This window comes from Ascaphus truei, chromosome 14 (assembly GCF_040206685.1).
Source record: "Ascaphus truei isolate aAscTru1 chromosome 14, aAscTru1.hap1, whole genome shotgun sequence".
In the NCBI taxonomy this organism is placed as follows: domain Eukaryota; kingdom Metazoa; phylum Chordata; class Amphibia; order Anura; family Ascaphidae; genus Ascaphus; species Ascaphus truei.
The window spans coordinates 45,558,248-45,575,495 of NC_134496.1; the positions used below are offsets into that span (position 1 = coordinate 45,558,248).

The window sequence follows — 17,248 nt, forward strand, 5'->3', positions numbered from 1 at the left end:
AAGAGAGAAAGAAAGAGAGAGAGGCGTGTGAGAGGGGGGAGGGCGACTCGCGGGGCCACCAACAGGGGGGAGTAAAACACCTCCACTCAACAACGCGGGGGAAACAAGTCCTTGGCCCCAGGAAAGCTGTTGGCGGCTGTGGTCCCTGTTTGAAGTATCTTTGTATTCTTTCTGTATTTGCCAGAGCTGCCAACTAATCTACAGAGGAAGCCGTATGTATTGTGCATTCTGCGTTCATACTGCTCAGATTTAGACGTTTGCGTCCATAAAATAACTTGAAATCTGAATAAAATGGTTTCAAACCTCATCATGAAGCTTTTATATCACAAACCCAGTACACATTAAGCAGGATCGCATCAGTTTCATGGAAACCCAAAGAATATCTTTAACTCAATTTAATATATAGTTTGGGCAAATAGATTGATCACTGTGAAGAGCTTGGTAAATGGCCACTCTACTGGCAGAATAATGGTTTTAGGGTCAACCCCTGGTATCTGACCCACAAACAATATTTTGTAGTTAAAGGTCTTCCCTAAACAGAATGTTTTGAGTGCATCAAGGAACACGATCTTGGTACAAATTCCCTCTATTAATGTGACATTTATTTGTTACCATGCGTACAAATTTGAGATACATTTGTCAGGAACCAGACTGGACTTGTTATTTTGATGTCAGAAGGGTAAAATTATGTCAAACCTCATCTGGAAACACACACGGGTGTCACCCTACAAAGAGAGAGCCTGCAGCTGACAGAATACAGCAGCTGAATGCCTTGTAGGTGACAGAGACCACTGGAGATAGAAGAAAGGAGTGGTGCCTGACTGGACGTGCCTGCTTCAGAATTAGATCAGTTACCAACTGAGCAGCAATGGTGGATGTCTATAATTAGCTCCCTTGTAGGGCATGCTCCGAAGAGGCCCCAGATAAGAAGGGTTTCTGTTGTTCAGCAGTCCCGCTTCCGCCTCCTCCTCCACCCAAGTGGTTTATCTAAACAGGGCCAGTGCTGTGGCCTGCGCCACCATGCAAGTAGCACCTCTTTGTTCAACCCCAAGTTTCTAAGTACTGGAATTCATTGCTAAACTAAATATATTAGACTTTGCATCTAAAATTTTATGGGGTTAAAAAAAAAAAAAAATTTAAACCAGCACTACGGGAAATAAGGGAAATAAATCTGATTAAAAGCCAGATGATATTTATATTTTACCAGTGTTCAAGCAAGATAACTTTGATAGAAGATTTCTATCACGTCAAGAAAAGGGATAGAGTTTTAGAGCCAATCCAAGTGGGATGGATCTTCAAAAGAATTGGGGAGCCGTTCTTTTATTCAGGGTATCACTTCTACTCGAAAGGGTCCAAGAAAATGAATCCCATTGCGCAAGGGCAATCCGGGAAAGTTGATTGACCCATAGTGCTTGCTTCAGGTTAATGCCTCTGCTGCTTCACTCCTATACAGGAGATCTACTTTCCGCAACGCGAAATCACAGACCGCCCAAAGGAAACAAATAGGGAGAACGCACACAGTAAGTATTGAGAAGTATTTTATCAAAGCAAAAAAAGCCGCAGTACCATTCACTACAATCATACTAGCCCCCGTAACAGGCTCCGTGTCTGCATTGTTGCATGCAGCAGGTAGCCCATGGCGCTGTCCCTGGAACACGCTAAGGCTAAGGCCCCGGTCTCTCCGCTGTAACGCGCGCCCGCACTTTTGGCGGCGCGTTCAGCCGATTCCCCGGTCTGCAGCTCACTGCAGGAGGAGAGACCGGGGGGGGGCGTAGTGGAGGAGTGACGGGGGCGCGGCCATGACGTCACCCGGCAGGTTCGCCCTCATTGGCTGAACCGCCGGGGGCGTGCCTAATCGCTCGACGCGAGTCCTGCTCTCAATTCTATTGAGAGCAGGAGTAGCTATCGCGCGAGCGCTGCGGCCCCCCCTCGCAGCGGGCCCGGCGCCATTGCGGGGAGGGCTCTCGTGCGCGCAGCGTCCGCCACAGCGGACACTGTAGTAGGCAGTGGGGGCAAGGCCTAAGAGATACCGTGACCAGAACACGCACACCGACGTCACAATGCCACCCAACGTCTTTCATCCGAGACGTACTTCATCAGGGTTAGTCGGGCTCCAAACTAGATTTCCCCAAGCACATTCATTTAAAATATATGTTTTTCTTACTTGTGGGAGTCACTTACTATTACGTGTATATAGTTTAATGTCACTAATGTGAACAAAGGGAATCTCCTGGTTTGTTTGTTTTTCTTTCTTCAATTTCCCTAATTGTATGTTTTTAAACGGAGGGATATTTAAGGAAGGGATACCACTGTCAGACGAGATCTCCTAATTAAGTCTTGTAAGAAACGTATTGCGTGGCGGTGACATCAGTGTACATGTGTTCCGGTGACGGCGTCGCCTAGCGTGTTCCAGCTGCCCAGAGCTCACAACAAGCAGAGTCTAGATTTTACTGGCACGTTTATTCAAAGTGTACTGAATTTTTTGTAGTAACAAAGGAGGGCGAGGGAGTAGGGGGTATGATGCTTTTAATTGGACCAACAAGTAGTTGATATGTTACAAGCTTTCCAACCTCTCAGGGTCAGAGTAACCCCATGAAGGCCCCCAAGAGGTTGGAAAGCTTGTAACATAACTACTTGTTGGTCCAATAAAAAAGGTACTGTAACATAGCCAATAATTATGTTATATAAAATTAATACAGGATCTCTTGCTTTCTTTAGCCTAAATAGAGAATACACTTGTTAAACTTTTTGGAAAATAAGTTCCAATGTTTTTCTTCTGTATTTAATATTGCACTTGTGCGTTTGCAACCTGCAGATAAACAGGTTATTATGCCAAAATGTCTTGTGTAAGACTTGATTAGGATAGTGCAGTGACCGAAGATATCCAGCTCCATATTTAATAGCTTTAGGATAGCTTGGAATCAGGCTGAGTACCCACATTGTAATGTCATTTCCAATACATACAAACAATAGAATTATTTACGGAGGATTCATTTGACACCTTTGAAGCATCAAGGAACACAGATTTACTCAATCCCAGCAGACGAATAGAAATGGCAGTAATATTGGTCTTTTATATCACGTTTTTGGAGTACAAAAAAGGTATTAATTATTCAGAAAAACTGCTTGGGATTCAAAAGCTTGCACATTGTAAACCATGCAGGTTAGAGGAGGTGGCGGTGGCGAAGTTACAGCAATGGGCGGCTAACTACTGGTGGAGATTTACTGGGCCCCGATTCCAGGTGCCGTGTTTAGTTCCATTTAAGTCAATGGCTGGTAAACGCGAGATCGCACTGCGATACGTTGTATCGGAGCTCAGTGAATTCCAGTCTACAATACAGTGTATATCAGGGGTAGCCAACTCCAGTCCCCAAAAGCTACCATCAGATCAGATGTTCTGGATATTCCTGCTCAGCACAGGTGGGTCAATCAGTGGCTCAGTCAAAGACCGAGCCACGTGCTGAAGCAGGGATATCCTGAAAACCTGACCTGTTGATAGCTCTTGGGGACTGGAGTTGGCTACCCCTGGTGTAGACAACGCAGCTAAGTTATTACATGATTGATTGTGCTGTGTATGTGTGGGTTAAAAAACAATGGTAATGTCAGTGGCATAGCACACTACTGCTCTGTGCTAGTTAGTTTAACGAAATGTGCACCCCTTCCTTCTTCACTCTTACGAGTAACAAGCAAAATACTGAGAATAGTCCCATCGCTGGATGTGATTGTAGTGTTAGTACAGATCAAGAAAGTAAGAATATCGATTTGCAAGAACAGTTCATCGTACCTAAAAATAGCTCGCCATTTCTTTGCTTCGGAAGGGCCCCACCCGCCGCGCCAGTTGCTTTCTATAAAACAATAAAAAGTAATGATCGTGAAGCATTTTATTAGCGTGGAAAACAAAGAAGTGGCTAAGTAGACAACAGGGTGTTAAATGAGTCATTAAATAATAAGTCATAAATAGAATGATTTCAGCAATATATTTTGACATCTGAAATGTATCATTTGCGTCCCCAAACCACTGTGCATTCCGGTTTTATTTTCATTATGTTACTGGCGTTTGTGTCTTCAACTGGCTTCTTCCATGCACACCGCTGCACAACCACCAATCAGAAGATCAGAAAGGCTGTTCACTTTACCCACCGACAAATCAGTGGGCATCAGTGATGCCAACTGGTCTATACCTCAAGGTCAAGGACAAAAACACAAATAAATAAAGCGATGTTTACTGAATAGAAATAGATAGATGCTCGCTGGACCCGTTTGTAAGGGCTGTCGTCATCTTTCCTTCTACTGCTGTTTAGATTGATTTCCAGCATGCAAAGTAGTAGCCTGCCACGGGACATTCCTCTCAGCTGATAGGAGACATTTTAGGGGCAAACATTCCATCACTGTCCCCCCTCTCGCCCTGAGTGGATCATCCCGGACACATTGTAGTATCCGAGTTATGACAACTGAAGTGATGTCCCTGTCCGTACTGATATTTAGAAAAAGGTACATGTAAGATGTGGGAAGAGACATGTCTCTTGGGACAGAAACACACATTGGCCACGTGTTGCTCATCCATGGGGAGATCAAAAGGACCTAAAAAATTAAAGGGAGGAGTGAAACGCTCACATACTGTAAGGGCATCGATGAGCTGCTGAAGGAGAGGACATATTGAGGGAATGTAGAAAACATAGCAGTGCTGGAAGAGCAGTGAATGCATGGAACAGTCCCCCAGCACAGGTGGGTATTTGGGATACATATGATACATCAGTTCTAAATTGAAACGCAAAGTCACAAAGTAGTGAAAACAATGATCGTGCAAACGTCTAAATCTCTGACACGCACATTTTAAAAAGTGCAACCGTAGGAAGGTTGAGAAGAAACACGTTGACACAGAAATTGTTTAAAGAAACCAGTTACAGATGTAGCCGGCCTCACCGTCAACAGCGCCGTGGATTCTTTTCAATGGAAGCTCCCGCCGCGTTAATCCTTCCGGTCTGCGTGGTCACGCCAACGGTAAAGCTAGCTACATCTGTACACTACCTGCGGCGAAGCCCCGGACCTTATTTCAACAATAGGATTTACGTTTGATTACACCTGTGACAATTGCCTTTATGCCGATGATACTTCGTTTTATCACCTTGTAGCGTCCGAACAAACGGACGTACCTTTGCATTTGAAGCCATTGTATTCTGGCCCATGCACAGAAGGTCAGGCAGGATTACAAGTTAGTATTAGAATATGAAACTGTGACAGGTGTCCCCAGCCGGGGCCAAGAAGCTGCCGGCGAGTGGAAAGTTCATGTGCGACCGTCACTGATCCTGAACAGCTCGTATATTTCCGGTGTTTCAGCGCCGCGTGTAAACAGAAGTCGGGCTCATTTTTCGAAGCCTATTCTCTAACCTCTTCGCTGCCTCATGGGGCTTGGTGTGTGTGTGTGCTATAGCGATATATAGATAGATATACATATATATATATATAGATAGATATACATACATACATATATATATATACATACATACATACATACATATATATATACATATATATACATACATACATATATACATACATATATACATACATACATACATACATACATACATATATATATATATATACATATATATATACATACATATATATATACATACATACATACATACACATACATACACATACATACACATACATACATATATATATATACACATATATATATATATATATATATATATATATATATATATATATATATATATATATATATATACATACATACATACATACATATAGCTATAGCACATACACACACACCAAGCCCCATGAGGCAGCGAAGAGGTTAGAGAATAGGCTTTGAAAAAAGGGATATATATATATCCCTTATCCATATAGCGCCCACAGCTGTACTCAGCTCTTTAGAAGAGAGACAACACAGTACAGGGAATTATAGTGTAATAAGATCAGACCATAGGAAAGCAAATCCCTGCCCCAGAGAGCTTGCAATCTAAGTGATATGATGGGAGAGTTACAGAAACCGCAAGTGAATTGGTAGGCGTGACAGTGGGTGTGGGACAGCAGCCATGAGTCAAGGCTTCATGAAATGCATTGGAGAAGCGCATTAGTGGTAATTTCCCCGCCTATTTTAATTATTATTATTATAAAGGAGCGATAAGTTTCTTAAAGCACAGGCAGGAATAGAATAACATGAACCGAATGTTTAAAAAAAAAAAAGAAGATTTGTGCGACAAAAGAAAAATGAAACTATAGGACGATAAAAAAAAAAAAATTCAAAACACACAGTTGTACCGAGTATCACGGAGTAAACATCCCATGTCACCTGCAGGTTCTGAATGTCAGTGATTCCTGTAATGGAAGCCGATGTTCACTAGCGGTACGTACGGGCGTTGCATGCGTACAATCGCACGCGGAGCACACTCACCTGTCGCACAGATCGCTTTAGGTGCATGTAAACACACTGTCCTGTTTTCCTGTAGTGTCGCTCCACGTGTTCCCTCCCGAATCCCAGGAACGTGTTCATACACACGTACAGGCCTCCTTCCGACTCCTAGGAACGAAAAAACGGGGGCAAGGCGTCAGACGGGCAGCCGGGGCCCTAATAACGCCGGTTATCTAAAGCAAATGAAAAAAAGGAGCGCAATCTGCAAATATACAGGCGCAGCGGCAGATTTACCATCAGGCCCGGGCCTAGGGCGGCACAATACGCCCTGGCGCTTATCGGTCCTAACGGGAAGGCACGTGCCTGTGTCGCCCGCCTCCTTGTTGCCGCCCTCCTGCTCCTTTGGAATCCCAATGTCAAATGACGGTGGGCAACGCCCCCAATGTGGCGCAACACAGCATCACGTTGCCATGGCAACACGACGGCAAATTACATTGTGTTTCCATGGCAACGCGCCGCGGGGTGACGTCGCGCGGCGTCATTGGACGCCGAGTTTCCAAAGGAGCAAGAGGGCAGCAACAAGGAGGGGGAAGGCACAGGCAAGTGTGAAATCCGCCGCGGTACATGAGCCAAGCATGGTGTGGTCACAGCTTGTGATAATCAATGTAAAACTATTATAATCCTCAGAAGTGCCACGATTTAAGCCGAACGTGCATTGTACAGTTATTTGGCTGTTCCTACATTTTGACCTCAAGTGAATGACAAATAAAAAAAAATAGAAACTTAATCTAAACATTGTTTATTTAGATAAGAGGCTACAAAGAAATACAAAAGCCTGTCTAATCGCACTGGGGAAAACCCTGGGGGAAGTTGGCAAGCTAAAAAAAAAAAACATTGATTGATTGAAAACTCAAGATTAGCCAATAATATTTTGTACACAACTTCGCAATTCAATATACATCAAGTTTTTTTGAATTACACCACAATATCAAAACAACAGCAATGCGTTGGCGACATCCCATTTGAAAACAGCAATACAACTTTCTCCCCTTTTTTCTTATTTTTGTATGTAGAGCATGTGATGATGTATAATTCTACATTGTTACCTAAGCTGGCAATCGTTTGGTGCTTCTGCTATAACTTCCTGATTGTGTGCCTAACATAATAGCCGCCTTTCAGTTTCAGTCAATCCTACAGTCAGTGTAACACAGCAGCTACAATGTAGCCTGATATTACAAAGGTAACATTGATTATTGTTACAGTTTTCAGCTCAAACCGCTGGGAACATTGGCAGCAAATCATCATAAACAGGAAAGTTTTGCAAATATCTTGCACTGCTGGGGAGGTGGGCTAAAACCTGCTACAGAAATGAAAGGATAATTTAAAACTAAATTAAAAATGGCAGAGTTGAATTAAAAACAAAAAGTCACTATTATATAATAATACCGAACTAAATAAAAAAAAATAAAGATTTCTCATTTTGCCATTTTAATAGAAAATAAGATTGTCAGTGAGGGAGATAAATATCGTAATATATAACGGGGTCATGTCTTAGCAGCCATCAATTATGATTATAGATGAAGATCATATCAAGGGGCTTTCATACCAAGATATCAAAGGTTTCCAAACAGTGACATTAGCACAAACCTTATTTAAAAATACAAACACAACTTGCAAGAATCATGCAATTAGTGCAACAATACTTTGTGTCCGTACAAACATTCGGAAAACTGCTGTCATGGAACAAGAACTACCTTTCTGACTCACCCCCCCCTCTCTCCTTTGTAGCTTCTGCCTGTCAGATCTTATTCCCAGCTGCATGGAGTTTGCACACACATACTGTGCCTGTGTAACTTGCAACAATGTTGCATTTCTTGCCTCTGGCCATGGAATCAGTGAGCTGCTACTGCAGTTTCTGAGATCCTCACCAGAATGGGCTAGTCTGCCCCCCCCCTCCTGTTTGTTCAGAGGTAGTCTGCCCCTAGACTATTCCCTTTACCCACACTGCACCTCACTTCCTTTTCCACCCTGGAGACAGTGAGTAAAGAACCCCTTCTCTGTTTATCCCCCATGGTGAGGCCATCTCTTTTTACCGGTTTCTAACTAATAATCACCACTACACACCATCCACAAGTATCTGTATCCTGCTGCCTTTTCCCAATAAAGTGGAGGAAATATTACAGGGCTTGGAGTGATTTAAAAGGGAACTGAGTTAATGCTATCGGGAGCCATTCACACATCAAACGTGACCCTGGCTTCAGAAAAACTGCCTTGTGCTGGGCCAAGTACTGTTCCAATTGTCACATTTTAGTACAATGAATAGATAACAAATTGGTCTAAGGTTAAGGCCCCGCTCCCAGAGTCAGCGCACCTGCGCTGCTGACAGGCGGTGCGCTGAGATACACAGACCGCGATCTGCGGTCTGTAGGGAGCGGGAGCCGGAGCGGGAGGTGGGCGGGAGGTGGGAGGTTTGATCGGGAGGTGGGCGGGAGGTGGGCGGTTTGACAGGGAGGGGGGGCGTGGCTTGAGCGGAGGGACCCGCTACTCTCCCCCCCCTCCCTGCGCGGACTCGGGCTGGAGCTGGAAGGTAATTTTAAGCACACACACGCAGGCACTCATTCATACACGCGCACACACACAGGCAGGCACTCACGCACTCATACACACACACGCGCGCGCACACACAGGCAGGCACTCACGCACTCATACACACACACACACACAGACAGAGGCAGGCACTCGGGCACACACACACACAGACAGGCACTCACGCACTCAGACACATACACACACAGACAGGCACGCACTCAGACACACACACAGAGAAAGGCACTCACCTGCTTTCACTCCACACTCCTCCCCGCTCCCCGAAGCCTCTCCTCCTCCCGAAGCCTCCCCTCCCCATTGGCTCACAGCCACACACGTCACGCGTCAACGCTAGGAAACACCATTCTCTGGTGTCTCCAGCGGCTGACGCGCTACAGCGTGTAGTGCTCTGTGCAGCCAGGGGGGACCGGGACCGGCTCGCGAGGATTCCCCTGCTGGTGGGGAACTCGCGACCCGCCGCCCGCGCCAACGAGCGCAGCGGGACCGAGGCCTTAACGTTGCTTGTTAGCTGAGGCGGAAAGGTTTGGTGTTAAGAGGCAAAGCAGCTATCTCACGCCTTTCCCTTCCACTAACCCAGGCGTGCTCAACTCCAGTCCTCAAACCATCCCCCCCCCCCCCCCCCCCACAACAGGTCAGGTTTTGAGGATATCCCAGCTTCAGCACAGTTGGCCCAATCAGTGGCTCAGTCTTGAGCCACCTGTGCTGAAGCTGGGATATCCTGAAAACCTGACCCGTTGGGGGGCTGGAAGACTGGAGTTCAGCACCCCTGCACAAACCTGCAGTACAAAGCAGGTTCCTTATTTGGCATTTTTCGTCAGGCAGTTTTAAAAGTAACTAGCCAGTCACACGTTCTATTGTCAGTAGACAGGTGTTCGGGGAATTCTGTTTACTGCTCTGATTTCTTGGAGATCTTGTTATATTTACTTGTCTGACTCAGTCAGAGCGTTCTCTACTTCTGACTAATAATCCACTAGCAACAGTATCAAGCAAGCAGTGGATACGACAGTAACAGGAGGTATACGGGTGTGTGTGAAAATAGTCTTTAAAATGCTAACCTGCCCGGTCTCTTAATAAATGGCTGAGCATATGTGAACATATGAATCACGGTAAGCAGCAGGATTCAGAGACAAAACAATTTGATGAGGAATGAACCAACAGTTTTCCCTTTTGATGGAATATTGCTTACATAATAATGTCAAATAATGAAAAAAGAATAGAATAAGCTAAAATGGCTTTGTAACTCAGCCGGGGTCCTGGCAAATGCATAATAGCTGCAACATTCTTCCATCGGAAAGTGATGAGGGCCTAGTTAGCGTCTAACAGAGGCAATATGTAGTTTGTATTGTGTACTTTCGGTTCTCTGAATGAAACGTACAGTGTATTATGAAACAATTGTTCAACTTAGGCTTTGATTATACCAGCTCCGCCTGGGCGCGCGTGCTCGTGACGTCATCGATGCGCGCGCCCAAAACCTGCACTGCAAGCAGGAGGCAACCAGAGGAGACAGGGAGGCGTGGCCGTGAGCGGTTCGTCCTCATTGGCTGAACCGCTCACGTGCCGCGGCCTGCAGAAAACAAAATCCCAGGTGTGCGCTCTGGTCTGACGCCCTGCAGTTCGTGTCTGCGCGCATGCGCGTTGCGCTAGGTATGTAAACCTTTATTGCATTCAAGCAATACGTTATTGCGGAATGCGGTCCGCCGCTTTCGGTATAATCACAGCCTTAGAAGGGAAGAGGTTACAGGATAAAAACTATACAATGTATGCTTGGTGGGACTGGGGACATGGGTACAGGAAAAATCAATTCATTATCCTCAGGCAGGCCCGATAAAGCTGCCATCCTGCCTGACCATTTATTTATTGTAAAACATTTTAATATTGATTTTTGTTTTTAGAAAGGCAGAAACAGAGCTTTATGGGCATTATAGATATCGCTTATTCTCTTAAAAAAAAAAAAAAGAGGAAAATGTATATATGTACAGACCCCTCCTTAAATTGTAAGCATTTATAGGACTTTCAGAGGGGAGAAATAGAATAAACACAGCCCGGTGAAGGAAGGTGGAGACTAAAACAGGGGTGGTCAACGTCAGTCCTCAAGGGCCACCAACAGGTCAGGTTTTCAGGATATTCCTGCTTCAGTACAGGTGGCTCAATCAGTGGCTCAGTCGAAGACAGGTCAGGTTTTAATGATATCCCTGCTTCAGCACAGATGGCTCAATCAGTGGTTCCGTCTTTGACTGAACCACTGATTGAGCCACCTGTGCTGAAGCAGGGATATCCAGAAAACCTGACCTGTTGGGGGCCTTTGAGGACTGGGAGTTGAAGTGTACGCTGTACGTCAAGGCCTTTTGTCTGTTTTCTGGACGGCATTTGTGACCCCAGGAGCGATGACCGTGATCCAACCGGAAGGGGAGAACCCTACCCCTTCCAGTCACCAGGAAGCGATCACGTGATAGCTAGTGCCACAGGGTCAGTGCCAGTGCCAGTCAGCTAGTGCCAGTGGGTCGGTGGCACCAACAGCGTAACGTCACCAGTAAGTATCTCAGGAACTGGGTGGTCCCTGTACTAAAAGATTGCGTGGTTCACTCCCGGGGAGACCCCGGTTTACAATCCTGTTAAAGACAACCCACAGATGAGGGGGATTGCTGCTTGAAGGAGCTTCACAAACCAGCTCACAAGAGACCGTTGTGCCAATTCAAGAGTGGTGTTTCTGCTCTTATCGAATTCCAGCTTTTGGGTGGGAAAAAAAACAAGATGCTAAATGGTTGATACACCATTTCAGTTCATCATGGGTGATAAAGAAGCCGCCCCAAATCCCTCCACTGCCTGGGACACACGTCACACATCACTGTGCATCACACTTCTGCCGGGTGCCAAATCCCTTCAGTGACACAGAGGCCAGCAATGGTCAGCCAACGTCTCCAGCGTGGAAGTGCAGTCCCTGTTTGAGGTCCGGAGTCAGCTGACAACCACATATCAAAGTGTGAACCCACCTAGATTCAATAACGGGGGCATCATGTGACTAGCACATGTGCGCCCTGATATGTCACAGAACTCATTAGTGCTTTTGCAGTGGTAAACTATTGCAGGGGTGTGCAAACTGGGGTAAGAGGGGGGTGCGAGCGGGGGGCGGGGGGAGAGAGCAGCCAGCGGGGCGCAGACAAAAAAAGTTTACGCACCCCTGCATTATATGACAAGTTGGCAACTCAAATAAAAATTCAGCATCATGTTCATGGATTCAATGCAGCCGTCATTTTATTTAAACTACATTGGGCCCTATTTTCTAAGCAGTGCTATGCCATAAAACGCCCTTACGGCCCATTTCCACTCAGACTGAATGGTCTCCATAGCCATCACTGATCTTCAGGGCGCGTTGTGTTCACAAGTTCCATAAGATGTATTTACTAAGCAGCGCTATGCTGGAAACCACCTTCCAGCACCATATGGGCCAATTAAAGTGAGCCACTTAGTAAACATGGGCCTAAATGACCCCGCGGCGTCGGGTACCATGGCTAAGCGTCCCCACAGATCAGGTAGGTGAAGCTGCAGAGTCCTCGCGGGTTTACCCCAAGCATTTCATTTAAATGCCATGGGTGAGGACACAGGACCTCGCCGCGCCCCCCCCCCCCCCCTGGAAATACTCCCGCGCCCCCCCCCCCCCAGAAATACTCCCACGCCCCCCCACCGGAAATACTCCCGCGCCCCCCTGCTCTACTGGATCCTCTAGCAGCAAAGTGGTTAATTGATTAAATGTAGGTGACATAAGTATTTTTAAATCCATTTAAACCTTTTAATGTTTACAGAATAACCACATCATTTGAAGGGGTTTTACTAGTTGGTTTCAGATAAGACTGTTTGTGAACACATGTACATACATGAGAATTGTTACTTTTCCACCCTCGCATTTTTCCATTGTGCTTTTTAGGGATTAATTAGGATGCCATGCTTCGTCAAACCGCTAGTAAAGGACAATCATTATTTTTTAACATCACTGGTCCAAGTCGCGACACCAGACGTTCTGAGCAGCAATTTAGGGTTTTTGGGAATGAGGAAGCAAATCTTTAGCAATCGATATGCTATCCTTTACAATATTATAACAAAGGCCTCTCATTTGTGGGCTAGACCCTAAAAACTCTATATAGGTTACAACAGGGGTGCGCAAACTGTGGGGCGCGGGATTTTCTAGGGGAGGCCCCTGCGTTCTTCCCCCAGGCACGTAATTTAAATGCCGGGAGAGGCATGAGGCCTCTGCAACTCCCCTTACCTGCTCTCAGCCGGCTCTTCAGTGACGCATCGCCATGACAACGTGGCGTTAAATAGCAACGCGTGACATGACGTCGTGACATCATATGACGCGTGGAGCCCAAGAGCAGGTAAGGAGGGTGGGGGGGGGGGGGGCGTAGGCAAGGGGGAGCACAGACAGGGAGGGCGCGAACTGAAAAGTGTGCGCACCCCTGGGTTAGAACACACACGTTTCAAACGTAGTCACAGAACATTAACTGAGCACCACAGCAACTAAATATCATCGAATGTAGAATATATTCAGCAGGGAATTATATGAAGAAAAAGAATTAGATCAATGCTTAGATTGTAAACTCTTCGGGCAGGGACCCCCTTTTCCTATTTTAATGTCGGAAGCGCCATTATGTGTCATAATATTATGTCACGTGTATTGTAAAGCGCTATCTAAATAAAAGATACACATAATTCTGCACAATTAAAAGCTATTGAGTGACTCCACTGCACAGCATGGTGTAGAGATAAAATTAAAATAAAAATGTGGAGCAATTTGGCAAATACTCATTTTTTGGAGCAAGTACATGAGGAATCCCGTTTACGCCCAGCGGTCATGAAGACTGCCACTGGGAACCAAGTTACCATAACTGACCTCCCTTTGGACGAGTTCCACCTGTACCTAACTCACTGTAAATGCCATTCACAATTGATTTAGAGAACCGGGACATTAATGCACTATAATCATTTTCTGCACAGATATATTGTAACACGGACTCTATACCAGGGAAGCTCCACTCCAGTCCTCAAGCCCCCCTTCCCCAACAGGGCAGGTTGTCAGGATACCCCAGCTTCAGCACAGATGGCACAATCAGTCCCTGCTTCAGCACAGGTGGCTCAGTTTGTGCTGAAGCTGGGAGATTCTTAAAACCTGTTTGGGGGGGTCGTTGAGCACCCATGCTCTATACAACTCATGACAATACATCTATAAACTATTGTATTCTGCATTTAATGCCAACCCATTCATTAAAGAAAGCTGCATTTCGGGGGCAGGGCTACCACCAGGAAGCCCCCTCTCGGACACTTCAGAATAGAGAGAAGGTAAAATCTCGGGGAGACTAAGCACATGTCATCGTTGCTGTATTTCCAAAGTCAATGCAACTCTTTCACTGCCAGAGAATGCATTGCCGGACCCTCTGGCAGATAAATGGTTAAAGGCTCCCGAGATTGTCCTTCAGGGCCACCCACGGGTCAGGCATTCAGGATATCCCTGCTTCAGCACAGGTGTCTCAATCAGTCCCTGCTTCAGCACAGGCGACTCAGTCCCTGCTTCAGCACAGGCGGCTCAGCCTTCGACGGAGCCTCTGAGCCACCTGTGCTGATGCAGGAATACCCTGAGAACCTGACCTGTTGGTGGCCCTTGAGGACTGGAGTTGCACACCCCTGCTATAGGCCGCTCCAAAGCAGTCAGATTCCACGACGGGATGCTTGACACTTGAGACCTGAAGTGTGTGGCTAAAAATACCGGTCCGTGCATGTGTGACGAACACTAGACAGCTGAGTCACTTTTAAACAGATTTGGGATGCTAAAAAGGCAAACATATGTATTTTGATGTATAGGCACCAGCAAAAAAAATAAGCACCTGTGCTTGCAGCATTTAAAATGTTACGCTCTTGCCCACACCAGCCTTTTTTTGGTTTCTACTGATTTTTATTTTTTTTCTGTTTTAAAATAATTTAGAATCTCTCGACTACATCACCATTACCAGGCAGTCCTCCCCAGGAGTTAGATTACCAGAACTCCCCAGGAGTTAGATTACCAGAACTCCCCAGGACCATAGAAGTCTGACGGAAACCCAGTACCCGAGTATTCCTTACTTTACTTATCTTCTTCATATGTGAACACAAAACCTATGAATGCATAAACGATTAAACCTATTCTGATTATCTCCTATCAGAATAATCAGGACCTATAAAAGGATTATGGGGATAGCTCCGATACTGGGTTTATGGCTTTTATACTTTTCTGAGCTCACTGAAGTTTCCTCTAAGGCTACACTATGGAAAAGTGAATTGGAGTATTAGCGGTGAAGGCCGGGACTGGTGGAGAACGGGTCTCTGATCATTTGTAGGCAGCGGCTTCAGCGTAAAATTACAGTCTGATTCTAATCCCAAGGACAGTCTAAACTTCACTGCTCCAAACCCTTATAAAGACCAGTGCAGGTATCTTTAAGGATCGTATATAGGGCAGTGTTTTTCAACCAGGGTTTCCGGCAATTTTCAGTTAATTTGAACATTGTACCAGATACTTAAGAATTTACAATGTATCTGATCTCAGACGCGCTATTAGAGAGGGTTGGGGTTCCTTACAATGCATCTGATCTCAGACGCGCTATTAGAGAGGGTTGGGGTTCCTTACAATGCATCTGATCTCAGACGCGCTATTAGAGAGGGTCGGGGTTTCACAGAATTTCACAACATAATTATAGGGTTCCTTAACCAAAAAAAAAAAAGTTTGAAACCACTGGTGTAGGGAGTCGGACTGCCTAAAACTGTACTTAGCAGTTAGGGGCAGTCGACACCCTATCAAATAGATGTCCTAAAATATAATCCTAGAGGTAGTGGTAAATCCTGATTAAAGACCAACAGACAGACATGACAAGATTAAACTATCCAGTGCAAAATAACAGCTCTTTACAGCACTGAGGGATTAGGAACCAACCCCCCCCCCCCCCAAGAAAAAACTTTCCAAAATGTTACAAAGAACTGGTTACTTTAAAAGGGTTTTTTGCAAGAAACTTAGTGTATTAAACACAGGTGACAGATTACTGCCAATTGGATTAGACTCCAGTTCCTCAAGGGCTACCAACAGGTCAGATTTTCAGGATATCCCAGCTTCAGCACAGGTGGCTTAATCAGTCCCTGCTTCAGCACAGGGGGCTCAATTAGTTCCTTCTTCAGCACAGATGGCTCAACCAGTCTTTGACTGAGCCACCTGTGCTGAAGCCGGGATATCCTTAAAACCTGACCTGTTAGTAGCCCTTGAGGGACAGGAGCTGGCCATCCCTGGATTAGACAGCACAGAGAGACACAGCCGTGCAGCATGTGTCACACATGGACAGGGTGTTACTGCAGCCAGCTGCCCAGCTCCCTTCCCGTGGAATCACTCAGGATCCCAGGGACAAAAAAATCAGGATGCATGCGAGTTACAGAGAGGAGACCAGCAGGCAATGCCACTCACAGGGGACTCGTAGGAGAAGGCGCACTCCGTCCTGTAGACCCTGTCCCCGGTTTTGGGGACCCTGATGGTGGGCATGTAAGGGACCAGCAGCTCTCCCAGGTCTGTAGCCATCTTCACATTCCTTGCTGCTCCCAAACAATGCTGGGACTCCACGGCCCAGGGAGGGGAGGACAGGGGAGAGGGGGGTGGGAAGGGAGGAGAGGGGGGTGGGAAGGGAGGAGAGGGGGGTGGGGGGGGGGATGCTATTTTAATCCAATAGCAAAATCCCCAGCAGCTCCGGGTCCTGCTGCAGAAAGGGGCGGGGCATGCTTTATTTATAGCCAGATGGGATACTGCTTGTTTTATTTTGATTGCACTGGTTGTAGAAATATTGGGGGGGGGGGGGGGGGGGGCTCTAGTCACATTCCAAGATGCACTGTTTTTGAGTAAACCCATTGCCTGCTTTATTCAATGTAACACCGCCGGAAGAAGAGATCGGTGTATCTCGAAACCTTGCACAAATAAAAGCATTTAGTTAGCCATGCTAACACGGTACTGATATCTATCTCATATATATATATATATATATATATATATATATATATATATATATATATATATATATATATATATCAGAAAATAGCCGTGTTAGTCCAGTTGCAATAGTGCAGAATAAATGAGTTCTTCAGTATTAGGCGATACCTTTTTTATTGGACTAACAATTTATGTCATAGGACAAGCTTTCGAGAGTTCTCCTCTCTTCTTCAGGTCAAGCAATACTGATATACAAAGGATTCTATGGCTAA

At 45.7% G+C, this 17,248-nt stretch overlaps 1 protein-coding gene across 1 annotated transcript in view; it reads right to left on the bottom strand.

Moving 5' to 3' along the window:
- Nucleotides 1-16,657, bottom strand: part of USP13 (ubiquitin specific peptidase 13) — a 50,642-nt gene extending 33,985 nt beyond the window's left edge. Inside the window, exons 1-3 of the mRNA XM_075569435.1 lie at nucleotides 16,464-16,657; nucleotides 6,428-6,553; nucleotides 3,785-3,845 (exon numbers count right to left, since the gene is read on the bottom strand). Of these exons, the coding sequence (XP_075425550.1) occupies nucleotides 3,785-3,845; nucleotides 6,428-6,553; nucleotides 16,464-16,574 (298 nt within the window). The 5' untranslated portion in view covers nucleotides 16,575-16,657. The remainder of the gene's footprint in view (nucleotides 1-3,784; nucleotides 3,846-6,427; nucleotides 6,554-16,463) is intronic.
- Between the last annotated feature and the right edge of the window lie 591 nt (nucleotides 16,658-17,248).